Source organism: Pyrus communis, chromosome 13 (assembly GCF_041283825.1).
Source record: "Pyrus communis isolate YQ-2024b chromosome 13, ASM4128382v1, whole genome shotgun sequence".
NCBI lineage: Eukaryota > Viridiplantae > Streptophyta > Magnoliopsida > Rosales > Rosaceae > Pyrus > Pyrus communis.
This window is the reverse complement of record NC_142577.1, coordinates 26,451,504-26,465,445: the sequence shown is the minus strand read 5'-3', so window position 1 is coordinate 26,465,445 and position 13,942 is coordinate 26,451,504. Positions and strand designations below refer to the sequence as shown.

Below are 13,942 nucleotides of genomic sequence, written 5' to 3'. Positions count from 1 at the left end.
CAGCATGAAAAAAGTAAATTAGTCACCAATATGTGCTCTTTTTTTTTATAGAACTGTGTAATTAGGAAATCTGAGATTGTAACAGAGAAACATGGAGTTTTTAGTTGCCTTTCCTACTAGATTTCTTTCGTAATTTATGTATACTCTGAATCAATTTGTTTGGTGCAATGAATACTTTGTAGTCTGATATATATATTATGAATAAAAGAACAAGTATAAGTCTTGGGCATCATATGTTTGTAGGATTTCAATAGCATGATCAATTAATTCCAAGCACTCCAGCTGTTCCTCTTTCTCTTCCTTTGCTGTAACTGACGAAAGCTTAGCACCAACTTATTCTCGGTCTTGGGCCTCTTCAGTTTACTCACTACGGTATGTCAATGGCTTCTTTCCTGGTCTTTGGGAGACAAAGGCATGACTAATATTTGTATTAGCTGCACTGGAAAGAATAGGGTTGTCCTTCTCATTTTCTTATAAATAGTCACATGACTAATGGGAGGATAAGGGCAAAGCTCTTATGAATGCAATTCCTCTATCTTTTATCATCTTGCATAAAATTCAAATGATAGAAATGCACTACATAATCCAGTTGCACATGTAACAACTCTCAATATGCCACCAAACAAATGATTTAATAATTAGAGCAAGAGATCAATGACAATCAAAACATTCTCCAAATTCACTTGACTAGCAATTATAGAATTTTAATACGATTTTTTCCATCTCATTAATCTAGCCACAAAACACAAAGAACATGCAATTCCTTTCATTTAAATCAAACATATCACAAGAAAACGTCGTTGTCGGGGTAAAATAGGTAGAATAATTTTACGCTTATCATAGCAAACTTCAAATGGAGTTCATTCAAATGAAACAAAATTCTATTCAAAGTAGCCGTTAATGAATAAGGCACTTTAATGTAGACCACATCTGCTTTTAGTTGGTTTGTGATATTTGGGATATTAAGTTGGATCTTTATGAAAGTTTTTGTTCCCTTTGAGAACTCCGAGCAGAGGAAGCATTGCAATGATTCTAGGGTAATCCAGACACAATGGCAAGCCTTGGTAGCTTATTGGGATAAAATTGAAAATAAGGTTTGTAAAACTTTTCAACACTATAGTTACTATACTTCATTAAACCGTAGTTGAAACAAAATATAAGGTTCGATAACATGAGTATTTTCCTTTGTGGTGTTCTGTATTTGTTGTGATCCAGCGGAGATGTGCAACAAATGTCAAGAATCGAAAGATGTTAAAGACGAGTCACACAACTAGGACAACAACTTTTGCTCAAATACGGAATGATTATGTGAGTGGATTCTTGTACCATATATTATAATTTGATGTTGCCATGAATACTTGTTTTACATAGTACCGAAGATAGTCACTATATCTTATTATTGATAAAGATGAACATAAAGTTACAGGAATAATGCTACAGATAGTGAACATATCTCATGATTAACTCATAATCTTAGTCTTGTTTTCATTCCTGTTATAAGTACATGGTTAAAACTTGACTTAGTTTTTGTGATTTGTTCCTCATTTTGTATCATAGGTTAGTTTAGGGATCGTAATGGGATATTTCTTAATTGTGCTTGCACCTGCCTCAAATTGATAATGCATTAACCAAAAAGTAATAATGTCCGAGTAATGGAGTAATTTTGTCAAAAAGAAGATGTTCAGCAAAAAGAAGACGTTGTCAAAAAGAAAACTACAGTTATTTAGGTTAATGCTTGAACAAAATGAAATAGAAAACGAAAGTATTAAGTAGTCATCATGTCCCAATCCTATCAATGATAACTGGATTGATATGCATGCATATTTAATGTACGAGATCAATACAAACATCCAAATGTCTCAAAAACTATATCTCACATTTAATTTTAGTTCAAATGAGTATACATTTGACATAAACTAAAGTATTTTCTTTCTTCCAATTTTTCAGGAACAACGGTTTATTACCCTTATTGATGTTTGTGTTTATATATAGTGCACTATAGTTTTAGTCATTGTAACTGTGATTGTTTAATGATTGTGGTTGTTTTTGGGATTTTTTTTGTGTCTTAGGCTGAAGAACATGATGGAAATGAACCTGATCGTGTGACTTTTTTCAAAATGACACACACAAGAGGACCTAAGCAACTCCCAGTTGATGATGAATCTGCTAGAATGATGGTAATTTGTACATTTTCACTTGACCAAATATATTTCCAGCAACCTTTAATGAAATTTTATGCATTTACGAATGATTAAGGCTTTTTCAAACAGTTGGCGTTTGAAAATCTGGAAGTGGAGGTTCGTGAGCGTGGTGATGAGGTAATAACAGAGGTTCGTAATAAGATTTATGCAGAAGTGCTGGGCCCGGAGAAGCGAAATCAAGTGCGAGGCTTTGGCCTTGGAGTTGGTTGGGCAGATGTACCAGGAATTGTTACTGAACAGCGAGGTATTTCTAGGGAAGTGAAGTATCTTCGGGAAGCTTATGAAGCTCAGAAACAAGCTACTGCTGCTGCGGAAGAAAAAATGACTCGTATGATGCATGAGGCAAATGAGAAAGCGGAAAAGATGAAAAGAGAGCAAGAAGAAAGCATACAAAGGCTTAGGGCCGAACAAGAGGAGAATTTGAGGTTAGCAAAGGTGCAAATGGCTGAGCAATTGAAAGCCATGTTGGCACATGTAGGCATCAACATTGGTTCATTTGGAGTGGGTGCTCCACAAAGTACTTCAACTCAGAAGCAAGGGTGTGGAAGCTCACACGCTCAGATTTCAACGCGTTTCGAAGGTGGAAATGACAAGAATGTGCAGTGTGGACCTCCAATTTCTAGTGCTATGATGCATGAGGACTGCCAAAGTGAGAATACTGGTTAGTTGTCATCAAGCAGCCCTTGTAGATGTGTATTTTGTTTATATATTGCTAGTTTAACCATTAGTACGTTTGACTTGGGGATACAAGCTTGGATATGTTATATTTTGTTGTATATAGAGAATCCCGGGTATGTCTAGCATAGGATAACATGTATTTTTTGGTTTAACATTTGGATGGGTTGTATTGTTAGGTTGCATGAATCGGTCTTAGCCGAGAACATGGGTTATGTAATATATTAACTTCACTATTTTAGTGCTAATGTTGATTTATGTTTAGTTTGTAATGGATGATTTGTAAGTTTCTAAATTTAGGTGGAAATTAGGTTCTATGAGCAACCTGATGATTTCCATGTTTAAATAAAAATATCCAATTATGCCACAAATTTTTAATTGTGCTGGAGTTTTATTGTATTTATTAAAATATAATAGTGGCACAATTTTAAAGTTGTGCCCTTGCTTTAACATTTATACAGCAATCCAAGCCTTTAAAATAGCAATTGTGCCCATCTTACACTATACATTCAGTAGCCTTTATTAGAGGTAAGACACAATAAGGGTTGTATTTGTGCTTAGCTTTGGGCACAAAACATCATATTGTGTGCTATATGTAATGGTGACGCCCATAGAGGGCACATATACAAACTTAGTTGCTGCACTGTTGCTATTGGTCTATGAGCATAAATGTTGGTGCTTTTTAGCCTCAAAAGGCACATATAATTTTTTGTGTGCAGTGCTCATATTTTTTTGTAGTGCCAGTCGGCTCCTAATGATGGGAAGGTTTACAACTTAATTAAGGGTACATCTTAATATTATCTTATCCAAAAATTGTATAATTAATTAACATGCATGTTAGGCAATGTGCTAGGCATGAAGATTGGGAATACATACACGTACGACCACTACGCATATATTCCACATGTAACTACGTCACCAAGGAGATCGATCGAGCATCTAACTGCAGTGCAGATTCTGCGGGTAAAAAAAATGATTCGAAAGGAGAAAGAGAAAACCCTAGTTTCTAAAGGCTACAAGGGCATGTGATCGCAAGGGGAAGAAGATCTATAATCATGGGTACATATCTACTTTTGCATCTCGCGGTAATAATTTAACAAAATCTGTAAAAATAGATTACATGTAACGTTGTATAATTGACATGAAACATCACATGCGGTAACATTGTACTTATGCTCCGTAAATTACTTTTTCAAAACAAAGGTAATTGTGCGACACGATGCTTGGAGTACTCGATTAACCAAATCTAGCAAGACTGTCTCTTCTCGCTAAAGCAGAAAAATTAGGTTGGATTCGGGTCGAGATGCGGACGATGCTTTTTTTTCACTTCAGATTTACTTGATGTGCTAGTCGAGATTAGAACCCACTACCCCGTTTGATTCAGCTTTTGTCATCCTTTAATTATCGGGGCTGTTCATTTGCTCCTTGTGAAAGAATAAACCCTAAACCTAATGCTAATCAGTGATATGCTAATGGAGTCCATTTAGCTGGGCCAGTAGGGTCGTTGAAAGTCGACCCTTTAGCTATCTCTCCCAGACAAGGATCCTCTTCCGATTCTTTTTGTGGGAATTCGGAAATCAATAAATTATGTTCATTTATTGTACATTGTGTTGTCAGTTTTTATTATGTATTATTTATATTTAATTTTAAATTAAAATTTTAAAATTATTTCTAACTGCATAATATACAATAAACAGACACGATTGATTTATCATCTGCATCCCCACAAAATAAATCAGGAGAGGATCCTATTCCATCTCTCCCTACCAACCCTAGTAGCTAGGGTTAAGGCATGCTATGCCACAATATTACGGAATCTGAATATACTTTTTTTACTGAGAGACAGAAAGGGCTCCAAGTTGGTCTGTTGGTGTTAAAAGAAAGAGAGAAAGAAAAGGCCCCGTGATTTAAGTTCAAATGAATGAGAATAATAATGAAAAGAATGAAGAGAAAATTTTGTGTGTTTACGAAATACATGCATTTAGAATAAAATTGAGGTTTTACTATAAATTAATTGATAATATAGAGTGTAATTTAACTTACTTATAAATTGACACACTTCGATCGAAATCAAGACGTCTAGAACAAGGCCTTTTGGGAGCTCACTGGCTTCGGATTTCATGGGAACTCCGAAGTTAAGCGAGTAACGCGCGAGAGTACTCCCATGATGGGTGACCCACTGGAAAGTTCTCGTGTGAGTTCCCAGAAACAAAACCGTGAGAGCGTGGTCGGGGCCCAAAGCAAACAATATCATGCTACGGTGGTGGAGCGGTCCCGGGATGTGGTGGACCCCGGGCGGGGATGTGACATAAATTCATGCAAAGTTCATCCTCTCATCAATGTAAAATTCATTCTCAACAAGCTCTCTCACGTGTGGCGAATTTACAAACTTAGCACGTGAACAACACAAACGAGGTGACGTGGAGCAAATGTGTCGGTTAGACTTCACAAGTGGGACAAATTGTCATGAAGAAAGTTAAAGCTTCACCATAAAACCATTTGATATTACGAGGAGTAATCAAACTTACTTGTAAGCCTATGCAAGTTCCATTTCTCATCAATGTGAGATTTATTATCAACACATGTCTCGTGGTGTTTCATTCTAATATTGTAATATAAGTAAGCGATATGATTAATTAATAATTTTCGTTTTTAAAATATATCAATAAAAAGCAAATAACATTATCATAATTTAAGTTAAATAGTAAAGCCACAACAATGTTCTGAGTATAGTGAAAACCATCTCGTGATAGAAACCGGGAGAAAATTCAAATTATACTGGCATACACCATAAATAGGATATATAGCCCTAATTTGAAGGAAATATATATGTTGGGACACTAAGTTTGGATTCATGTGAAATGTTTTTTTTTTTTTTTCAATCGTTTTGGCACTATCCGGCAGTGTGCTGTTGCTTTCGCACTTATGTAGTTCTGTTGAGATTTATATATCCTTCTTTCTATTTGAAATTCAGAAAAATGAAGTTCTAGTTGCAAATGTTTAGTTTTAAGGGTCATAAAAAATGAGGCAGTATATGGATTATATCTTACAAAATAAGATTAATTATTAAATTTAAATGTATAGTATAAAGCCAACAGCTGAGCATTGTGTTTGGAATATTATCAATTTTAGTTTTTGCCTTTGCATAACATAGCAGTCTGCATCTGCAATAGCAGAGTCGGTACGTATTAGCACTAACGTATGGTGGAGCGATGTTAACTTTTTTTTTGGTAATCGCGATGTTAACTTTTGGAATGTAATTTGCTTAAATTAATCATGCCCCATTTGATGGCGTAGAAGGTGGGAACAGTAGAGAATAGAAATTCGGCTTAGACAACTAAACACACCCAATAAGAATATTGGCTTAAGAAATATGCATGCTTAGACTTATATTATATATCGGAAGCGGATATGTTATACTACTCTTTTTATTCAGATTTTGGCACACGTTTTATGGGGTCTATTTCATAATATATTTTAACGATTCGAATCGTTTTATTTTTTAAAATATCATTTATAGATCATCCTTCTGAAAAATTAGACGAATAAAAAATAATTAAGACATTCATTTGTAGTGTAAAAAATTAATGAATATGTTTTTACAAATAAACGCTAAATTTTTAATTCAACGGTCATATGATTTCAGATTTTGATGATTTATGGGAGGCATGATCTTTGAGAGAAGACCTAAAAGATAGACGATTCAGACCTTTAAAATACATTATGAAGTTAGATCTACAAAACTTGTGTAAAAAATGTGGTGCCACGCATTCGTCCCTATATATAATATATGTATATATTTTTGTGTATTTTGTTAAGTCAATACTCAGGTAACACACACACATAAATATGCCAGATTTGTTTTAAGTACAAAAAATATAAATGCTAGGATGGGGACTCAAACTCAGAACATCGAGTACAAGAATGCCTCTTTACATGAGAGTCGATATTTTATTTGTCAACTAAGTACGTTCACTCTTCAATGTCTTGATATATATCACGGGAATATTCTAATCATAAGGGACATGAAAGTAAACGGGTCGTGTCTGTCGTGTTCGTGTCGTTTTCGTGTAACACCTGTTATCTTAACGGGTCGTGTCGTGTCACACCCGTTATCTTAACGGGTCCTTAACAGGTCGTGTCACTTTACCCAACGGGTAAAGTGACCCGACCCGTTATGACCCGTTAAGAAAAAAATATATTTTTTTTAAAATTTGCACATACCACACATTGCGACATAAATATTACTTGAAAACATTAAAACATTTCTCGTTCAAGTACTATATCTACACTCGAAAATGAAAGCCTAATAAAAAAAATAATACATACACTACTAATCTATTACAAATATTAAATGTGCAAGGATAAAGAGTTTTTGTTTTTAAGATTGACTAACACTTAGAGTTTATTTATACTTTTATTAAGTATAACATAAGATTTTGTGGTATCCACTTGTGTAAATATTTTAAATTGAAGATCGAATTCATTCATTGTATTCATATAGGGTCAAGGAGTGTAGTTATAAAAAATCATCAAAATCGGAGTTAAAATAACCGTTAAATCGTGATTTTTCATTTATAACCGTTGAAAAGCTTTGTCCCGTTACTTGATCTCTGAAGGTTTTTTTTTGTGATTTTTTGCTGATGTGATCTCCAAGCATATACAAACAATTTTGACGGTTTGGATCGTTGAAATTAGTTTTTGAGAATTCGTAAAACGATAGATTGACTAACGCTTAGAGTTTATTTATACTTTTATTAAGTATAACATAAGATTTTGTGGTATCCACTTGTGTAAATATTTTAAATTGAAGATCGAATTCATTCATTGTATTCATATAGGGTCAAGGAGTGTAGTTATAAAAAATCATCAAAATCGGAGTTAAAATAACCGTTAAATCGTGATTTTTCGTTTATAACCGTTGAAAAGCTTTGTCCCGTTACTTGATCTCTGAATGTTTTTTTTTTTGTGATTTTTTGCTGATGTGATCTCCAAGCATATACAAACAATTTTGACAGTTTGGATCGTTGAAATTAGTTTTGGAGAATTCGTAAAACGATAGATTGACTAACACTTAGAGTTTATTTATACTTTTATTAAGTATAACATAAGATTTTGTGGTATCCACTTGTGTAAATATTTTAAATTGAAGATCGAATTCATTCATTGTATTCATATAGGATCAAGGAGTGTAGTTATAAAAAATCATCAAAATCGGAGTTAAAATAACCGTTAAATCGTGATTTTTCATTTATAACCGTTGAAAAGCTTTGTCCCGTTACTTGATCTCTGAATGTTTTTTTTTTTTGTGATTTTTTGCTGATGTGATCTCCAAGCATATACAAACAATTTTGACGGTTTGGATCGTTGAAATTAGTTTTGGAGAATTCGTAAAACGATAGATTGACTAACGCTTAGAGTTTATTTATACTTTTATTAAGTATAACATAAGATTTTGTGGTATCCACTTGTGTAAATATTTTAAATTGAAGATCGAATTCATTCATTGTATTCATATAGGGTCAAGGAGTGTAGTTATAAAAAATCATCAAAATCGGAGTTAAAATAACCGTTAAATCGTGATTTTTCGTTTATAACCGTTGAAAAGCTTTGTCCCGTTACTTGATCTCTGAATGTTTTTTTTTTTGTGATTTTTTGCTGATGTGATCTCCAAGCATATACAAACAATTTTGACGGTTTGGATCGTTGAAATTAGTTTTGGAGAATTCGTAAAACGATAGATTGACTAACGCTTAGAGTTTATTTATACTTTTATTAAGTATAACATAAGATTTTGTGGTATCCACTTGTGTAAATATTTTAAATTGAAGATCGAATTCATTCATTGTATTCATATAGGGTCAAGGAGTGTAGTTATAAAAAATCATCAAAATTGGAGTTAAAATAACCGTTAAATCGTGATTTTTCGTTTATAACCGTTGAAAAGCTTTGTCCCGTTACTTGATCTCTGAATGTTTTTTTTTTGTGATTTTTTGCTGATGTGATCTCCAAGCATATACAAACAATTTTGACGGTTTGGATCGTTGAAATTAGTTTTGGAGAATTCGTAAAACGATAGATTGACTAACACTTAGAGTTTATTTATACTTAGATTCACCACTTCTATTAATTTTCATGTTTCCCTCTCTTTTTTGTTTCCTTTTCAACTTTTTCTTATCATTTTCACTTTTCCCTCCAACATCTTTCCCTAATTGAATTCCCTCACTTTTTTGTTTTATTTTCAACTTTTCTTAACATTTTCATTTTCCCTCCATTTTTTTTCTTCAAAAAGGGCGGCAAGTTGGCAAATGGCAATGGCAAGAAATTGATTATTGAAATTTGAGAATGGAAACAAATCACATATGAGTCCTGACGGATCAAATTTCAATGGATGCAAAATCATGCAAATATGCAATGCATGATCATGCATATTAAATTATTAATTAATAATTATTATAGTTTTTATAAAATTTAATATATATATATATATATATAATTAGTATAGATAGACTTAATATTTTGGGGGTATAATTATTATAGTATATATAATTATTATAATTATTATAAATTTTATAGTTAATTTAATATATATATATATATTTATTATAATTTTTAGGGGTATAAAATTGTAAAATTAATGTATATAATTATTACAGTATTTTTTGAGGGTTATAAAATTATAAAAATAATATTCTGCTTATCGTGTATCGTGTTTACCCACGTGTATACCCGACCCAACCCGTTATCTTAACAGGTGCTTATCGGGTTACCCGATAAGACCCGATTCGTTATCGTGTCGACCCAAACACCTGTTAATTTCGTGTCGTGTCGTGTCGGGTTATCGGGTCGTGTTAGAAATTGCCAGGTCTAAAAGTAATACATGAAGGATCTACGTTATATGTTTTGTTTCTAGCTACGATCCAGCGAGGAGGATGTGCATGCATGTGACATTACCTGTCCTTTTCCGAATCCAACCAGAAACTCTTTGTAAATTAGTGAAATTCTGATGATGCGTACAATTTAATCGAAACTATGTATAATTAGAGGTTACAGAAAATTAGAAGGGATCTTTGCTCTGTTTGCTCCAAACCCATGCTTGATTTATTTGCACGAAAAGGTTTGTGACCCTTTTTGTGCTTAAGATTGGATCGAATTGGACAACATAAAATTCAAGATATGTTTCGGATTTTAGTAATTGATAAAGGATTAGAGACTTGTTTCTTATAATCTTACCTTTTTATATGAAGATTAAAAGCTTAAGCAATTAGCAATCCATTTTTAACATTCAAGTTTCTTTTTACTTTTTTAAACGTAACTTAAACATAGTGATTAGGATATACAATTCAATTCTAAGCACCGAATAAGTTAGAGAGACATATACCAGTTTAATGCATCAGACGACATAGTTGACCAAAAAAGCGTAGATCTTGAGACCAATACTAATATAATTGCCTTAACTTTAAAAAAACTGGACTAATACTGTTGTTATTTTAGGATATGTGAGCTCCAGTTTCATATGAATCCTAAGATAAATCTTATGGTAAACTAAGCTATTAACTTAAATGTGACATCCCACATCGTCCAAGGAGTGGATTATGTAAGCCTTATATGTATATTCTCATCTCTACCTAGCACGAGACCTTTTGGGAACTCATTGGCTTTGAGTTCCATCGGAACTCTGAAGTTAAGCGAGTTCGGGCGAGAGCTTTCTCAGGATGGATGACCCACTACGAAGTTTCTCATGAGTTTTCAAAAACAAAACTGTGAGAGCGTGGTCGGGGCCCAAAGCGGACAATATCGTGCTATGATGGAGTCGAGCCCCGGATGTGGTGGGGGCCTGGGCCAGGATGTGACAATTTTGGTATTAGAGCCAATCCTTGGCCGGAAGTGTGTCGACGAGGATGTCGGGCCCTTAAGGGGGGTGGATTGTGATATCCCACATCGCCCAAAGGAGTGGATCATGTAAGTCTTATATGTACATTCTCATCTTTACCTAGCACGAGGCATTTTGGAAACTCACTGACTTCGGGTTCCATCGAAACTCTGAAGTTAAGCGAGTTCGGGCGAGAGCATTCTCAGGATGGGTGACCCACTGGGAAGTTTCTCATGAGTTCCCATAAACAAAACCGTGAAGGCGTGGTCGGGGCCCAAAGCGGACAATATCATGTTACAGTGAAGTCGAACCCGGGATGTGGTGGGGGCCCAGATCGGGATGTGACATTAAATAATTCATGTTACACTGGAACACAATTCTTTCGCAAAATCATTAAATTAAAAAAAAAAATATTCCCGCGTGATACTTTCTGTCTTCTTCCCCAACTGTCTCTCTTCTCCATGCATATCCATGTCCTATCTCCACCTCTCTCTTGATTGTTCACTCCCCTTCTCTCCTCTTGCGTTTTTTTTTTCTTTTCGCATATGAGAAAAGGAGAGGGGTATGTTTCAAAAATTTTACTGTCGTCGTCGAAAAATTTCATATAAAAAAAGGTTCACGCGTTCAAGAATAAGGGAATCCCAATTTCCTAAACACACAATCTCAAAAAAAATTTGTGCTTTGTTACTAACTGAGTTTGAATATTATTGATAAAAGGTTGGATGAAATTGGATGTGTAAAGTTATTAGGGTTTTATGCAATTGGATTTGCTAGGTTTAGTTTAGATATTTGATGAGGGGATTAGGTTTTGCAGATGTAAGGGATTCAATATGACGTGAAACTTTCTTCTTCTTCTTTTGTTTTTTCTTTGTTTTATCAATTATTATTTTGTTTTCATATAAGAAAAATTATTTAAGTTGATAACTTAATTTACCACAAAATTAATCTGGAAATTCTTATGAAAAAATCTCACGGATCCTCAAAATATAGAATATTGGTGCCATTATTTAAGGGTGCAGCCTGTAACTTTAAATAGTTGGGTCATTATTTAAGAATATTGGTGCTGAATCCCGATTTATTTTGTCATTTTAAGTTGCTGTCGTTTGGACTTTTTATGTCCTAATAAATTCCAAACGATGAATAATGTTCCAAAATCTAATCAGATGCATGGTCCACTAGCTGTTGATTCTAAATACCTGTGGATTTTAAAATATCTCTATGTGAAGCTTTGTCTATTGCTCTTTAGCTAAGGAAAAATAAAAATTTGGAAACCTTGAAGCTTAAATAACTTGGAACTAGTTACACGTACTATCTTCAGAGATTATGTGATATATTATTAGTAAAAGATGATTTAGCTCAATAAATACGAGCTTTTGCACTTCTAGTTTATTGAGATATATGTATTTAATTTCATGTTATTCCATTTGTCAATTTAATTAGAAAAAATTTGACACTAAATCATCTTATTAGTCGAACAAAAATGGGTGAGTAAAAGGCATCATTAGCCACATATATAAATAATTACAAATTAAAAGAACTCATACTAGTCACTAACATTAGTTGTACTTATACATAATGAGTTGGGTGAAAAACCTATTAGTGACTAATAAATATCAGCGGACTAATGGCATCGTTAAGAACTTTTATATTCATTTTACAAAATCTCCATGACGAATACTTGATGAGCATCTATATATGCAAACAAGTGTGTGTGTGTGTGTGTGCAATATATATATATATATATATATATATATATATATGTGGGGACAAAGGAAGGAGATAGATAAGATCATAAGAAGTAGCCAACTAGCTAGCTTGGGACAGGAGATGGAGAGATCAACGATCGAACTAAAATGTAAGTGGATATATAGGATATTGGACGCCTGTGCATGGACTGCACGGTGTGGTGTGTGGTCCATGCATGCATGTTGTGCATGCAAGGGGCAGTAGCGGCCTTATTGTTTGGCTGAGAGGTGAGGCAGACCCCATCTGAGAGAGAACCATTGTCCTTGGATGACAACTTGGGATTGCTCGGCGGCCCTTCACATGGGCTGGCAGGCCAAAATATAGACCAAGACCATCGACTTTTCTTCCAATCAATTTATCCATCCATCGCATGTCGTTTCTTCCGTTCCATGTGTTTTGTGTTTTCCTTTTTACAGATGACAATCTCACATGCAGCTTGTATTTTATACGAACTAGAATGATAGGCCAAGTCGATCGAACAGTTTATATGGACCATATATGTTTATTTTCTTGTTTGGCTTGATTGGTATTTAGGAATTAGGAGGCATCAGATCATACCGGGCAATGCTTCCCCACAAAAACATTCTCCACTTCGTTGCTGCTCCTGACTCTCCTTCATTCTCCAATCACGAACATAGTACCGCTTTCATGCGTGTCACAATATATACACATACATATACATACACACATACATACATACATATAAGGGAAGGGTTTATAACCACATCAAGTAGAAATGTGGAAATGCGGTAGAAGTTTATGCCAGGTTTGTTCCCTGATCTAGATGTTCAAAGCACAGAATTGATAAAAACATCAATGATTTTCTAGTTGAAAGCTTTGAGATCGGATATGTGCCATTTGACTGTGGCCAGGAATGAGCCGAAATGCTTTTAGCCTTTTCGGGAGGATTAGTCCTACCATTCTCAATTTGGGATACCTCATATAGTATAAGACATTGTGAAGCATAGTATAGGACGAAAATAAGTCATTGTGAAGCATATTATAGGACAAATAATTGATTTATTTTAATTTTATGCAAAACAAATGACTTAGCTGAATCAATAATAACACACTTGGGAGTTTGATTTCAAATGTTAGCTAAATTTATACAATTGATCAAATAATTGTGCCATACTAAAATTAGGACTTCACGTGAGCGAAAGCTGTACATGGAACGTCCACTATTGACTTAAAAGACTTGAGGGTCTTGCCTCCCAATGATTAGGAATCGGAACAATATGTTAATAATTCCACATGGAGGATGAAACACAAGGACAACAATCATCCACTGATTTTGGCTGCATATCTAACATCATTTTTTAAAAATATGTCAAAATGTTCAAATCAATACTAACGTTCAAAAAACATAACAACAATGCTTTACAGGTTTAATCTAATATGATGACATGGATTTCTACCCCTCACTCTTACTGCCAAAATTGATAGC

The 13,942-nt window shown here is 34.1% G+C and overlaps 1 protein-coding gene across 1 annotated transcript; it reads left to right on the top strand.

Moving 5' to 3' along the window:
- Window positions 1–977: 977 nt before the first annotated feature.
- On the top strand, window positions 978–3,148 carry LOC148692018 (uncharacterized). The gene is made up of 4 exons (XM_088683468.1): window positions 978–1,094; window positions 1,216–1,308; window positions 2,070–2,177; window positions 2,271–3,148. The coding sequence occupies exons 1-4, from the start codon at window positions 978–980 to the stop codon at window positions 2,865–2,867; spliced, it is 915 nt and encodes a 304-aa protein (XP_088539594.1). The 3' UTR covers window positions 2,868–3,148.
- Window positions 3,149–13,942: the final 10,794 nt, after the last annotated feature.

What these genes read in the sequence shown, in the direction of transcription:
- LOC148692018 (XM_088683468.1), top strand. Translation starts at nt 978, where the DNA reads ATGAAAGTTTTTGTTCCCTTTGAGAACTCCGAGCAGAGGAAGCATTGC. An exon ending in GGGATAAAATTGAAAATAAG is followed by an intron (nt 1,095 to 1,215) that starts GTTTGTAAAACT and finishes GTTGTGATCCAG; the next exon opens with CGGAGATGTGCAACAAATGT. An exon ending in CTCAAATACGGAATGATTAT is followed by an intron (nt 1,309 to 2,069) that starts GTGAGTGGATTC and finishes TTTGTGTCTTAG; the next exon opens with GCTGAAGAACATGATGGAAA.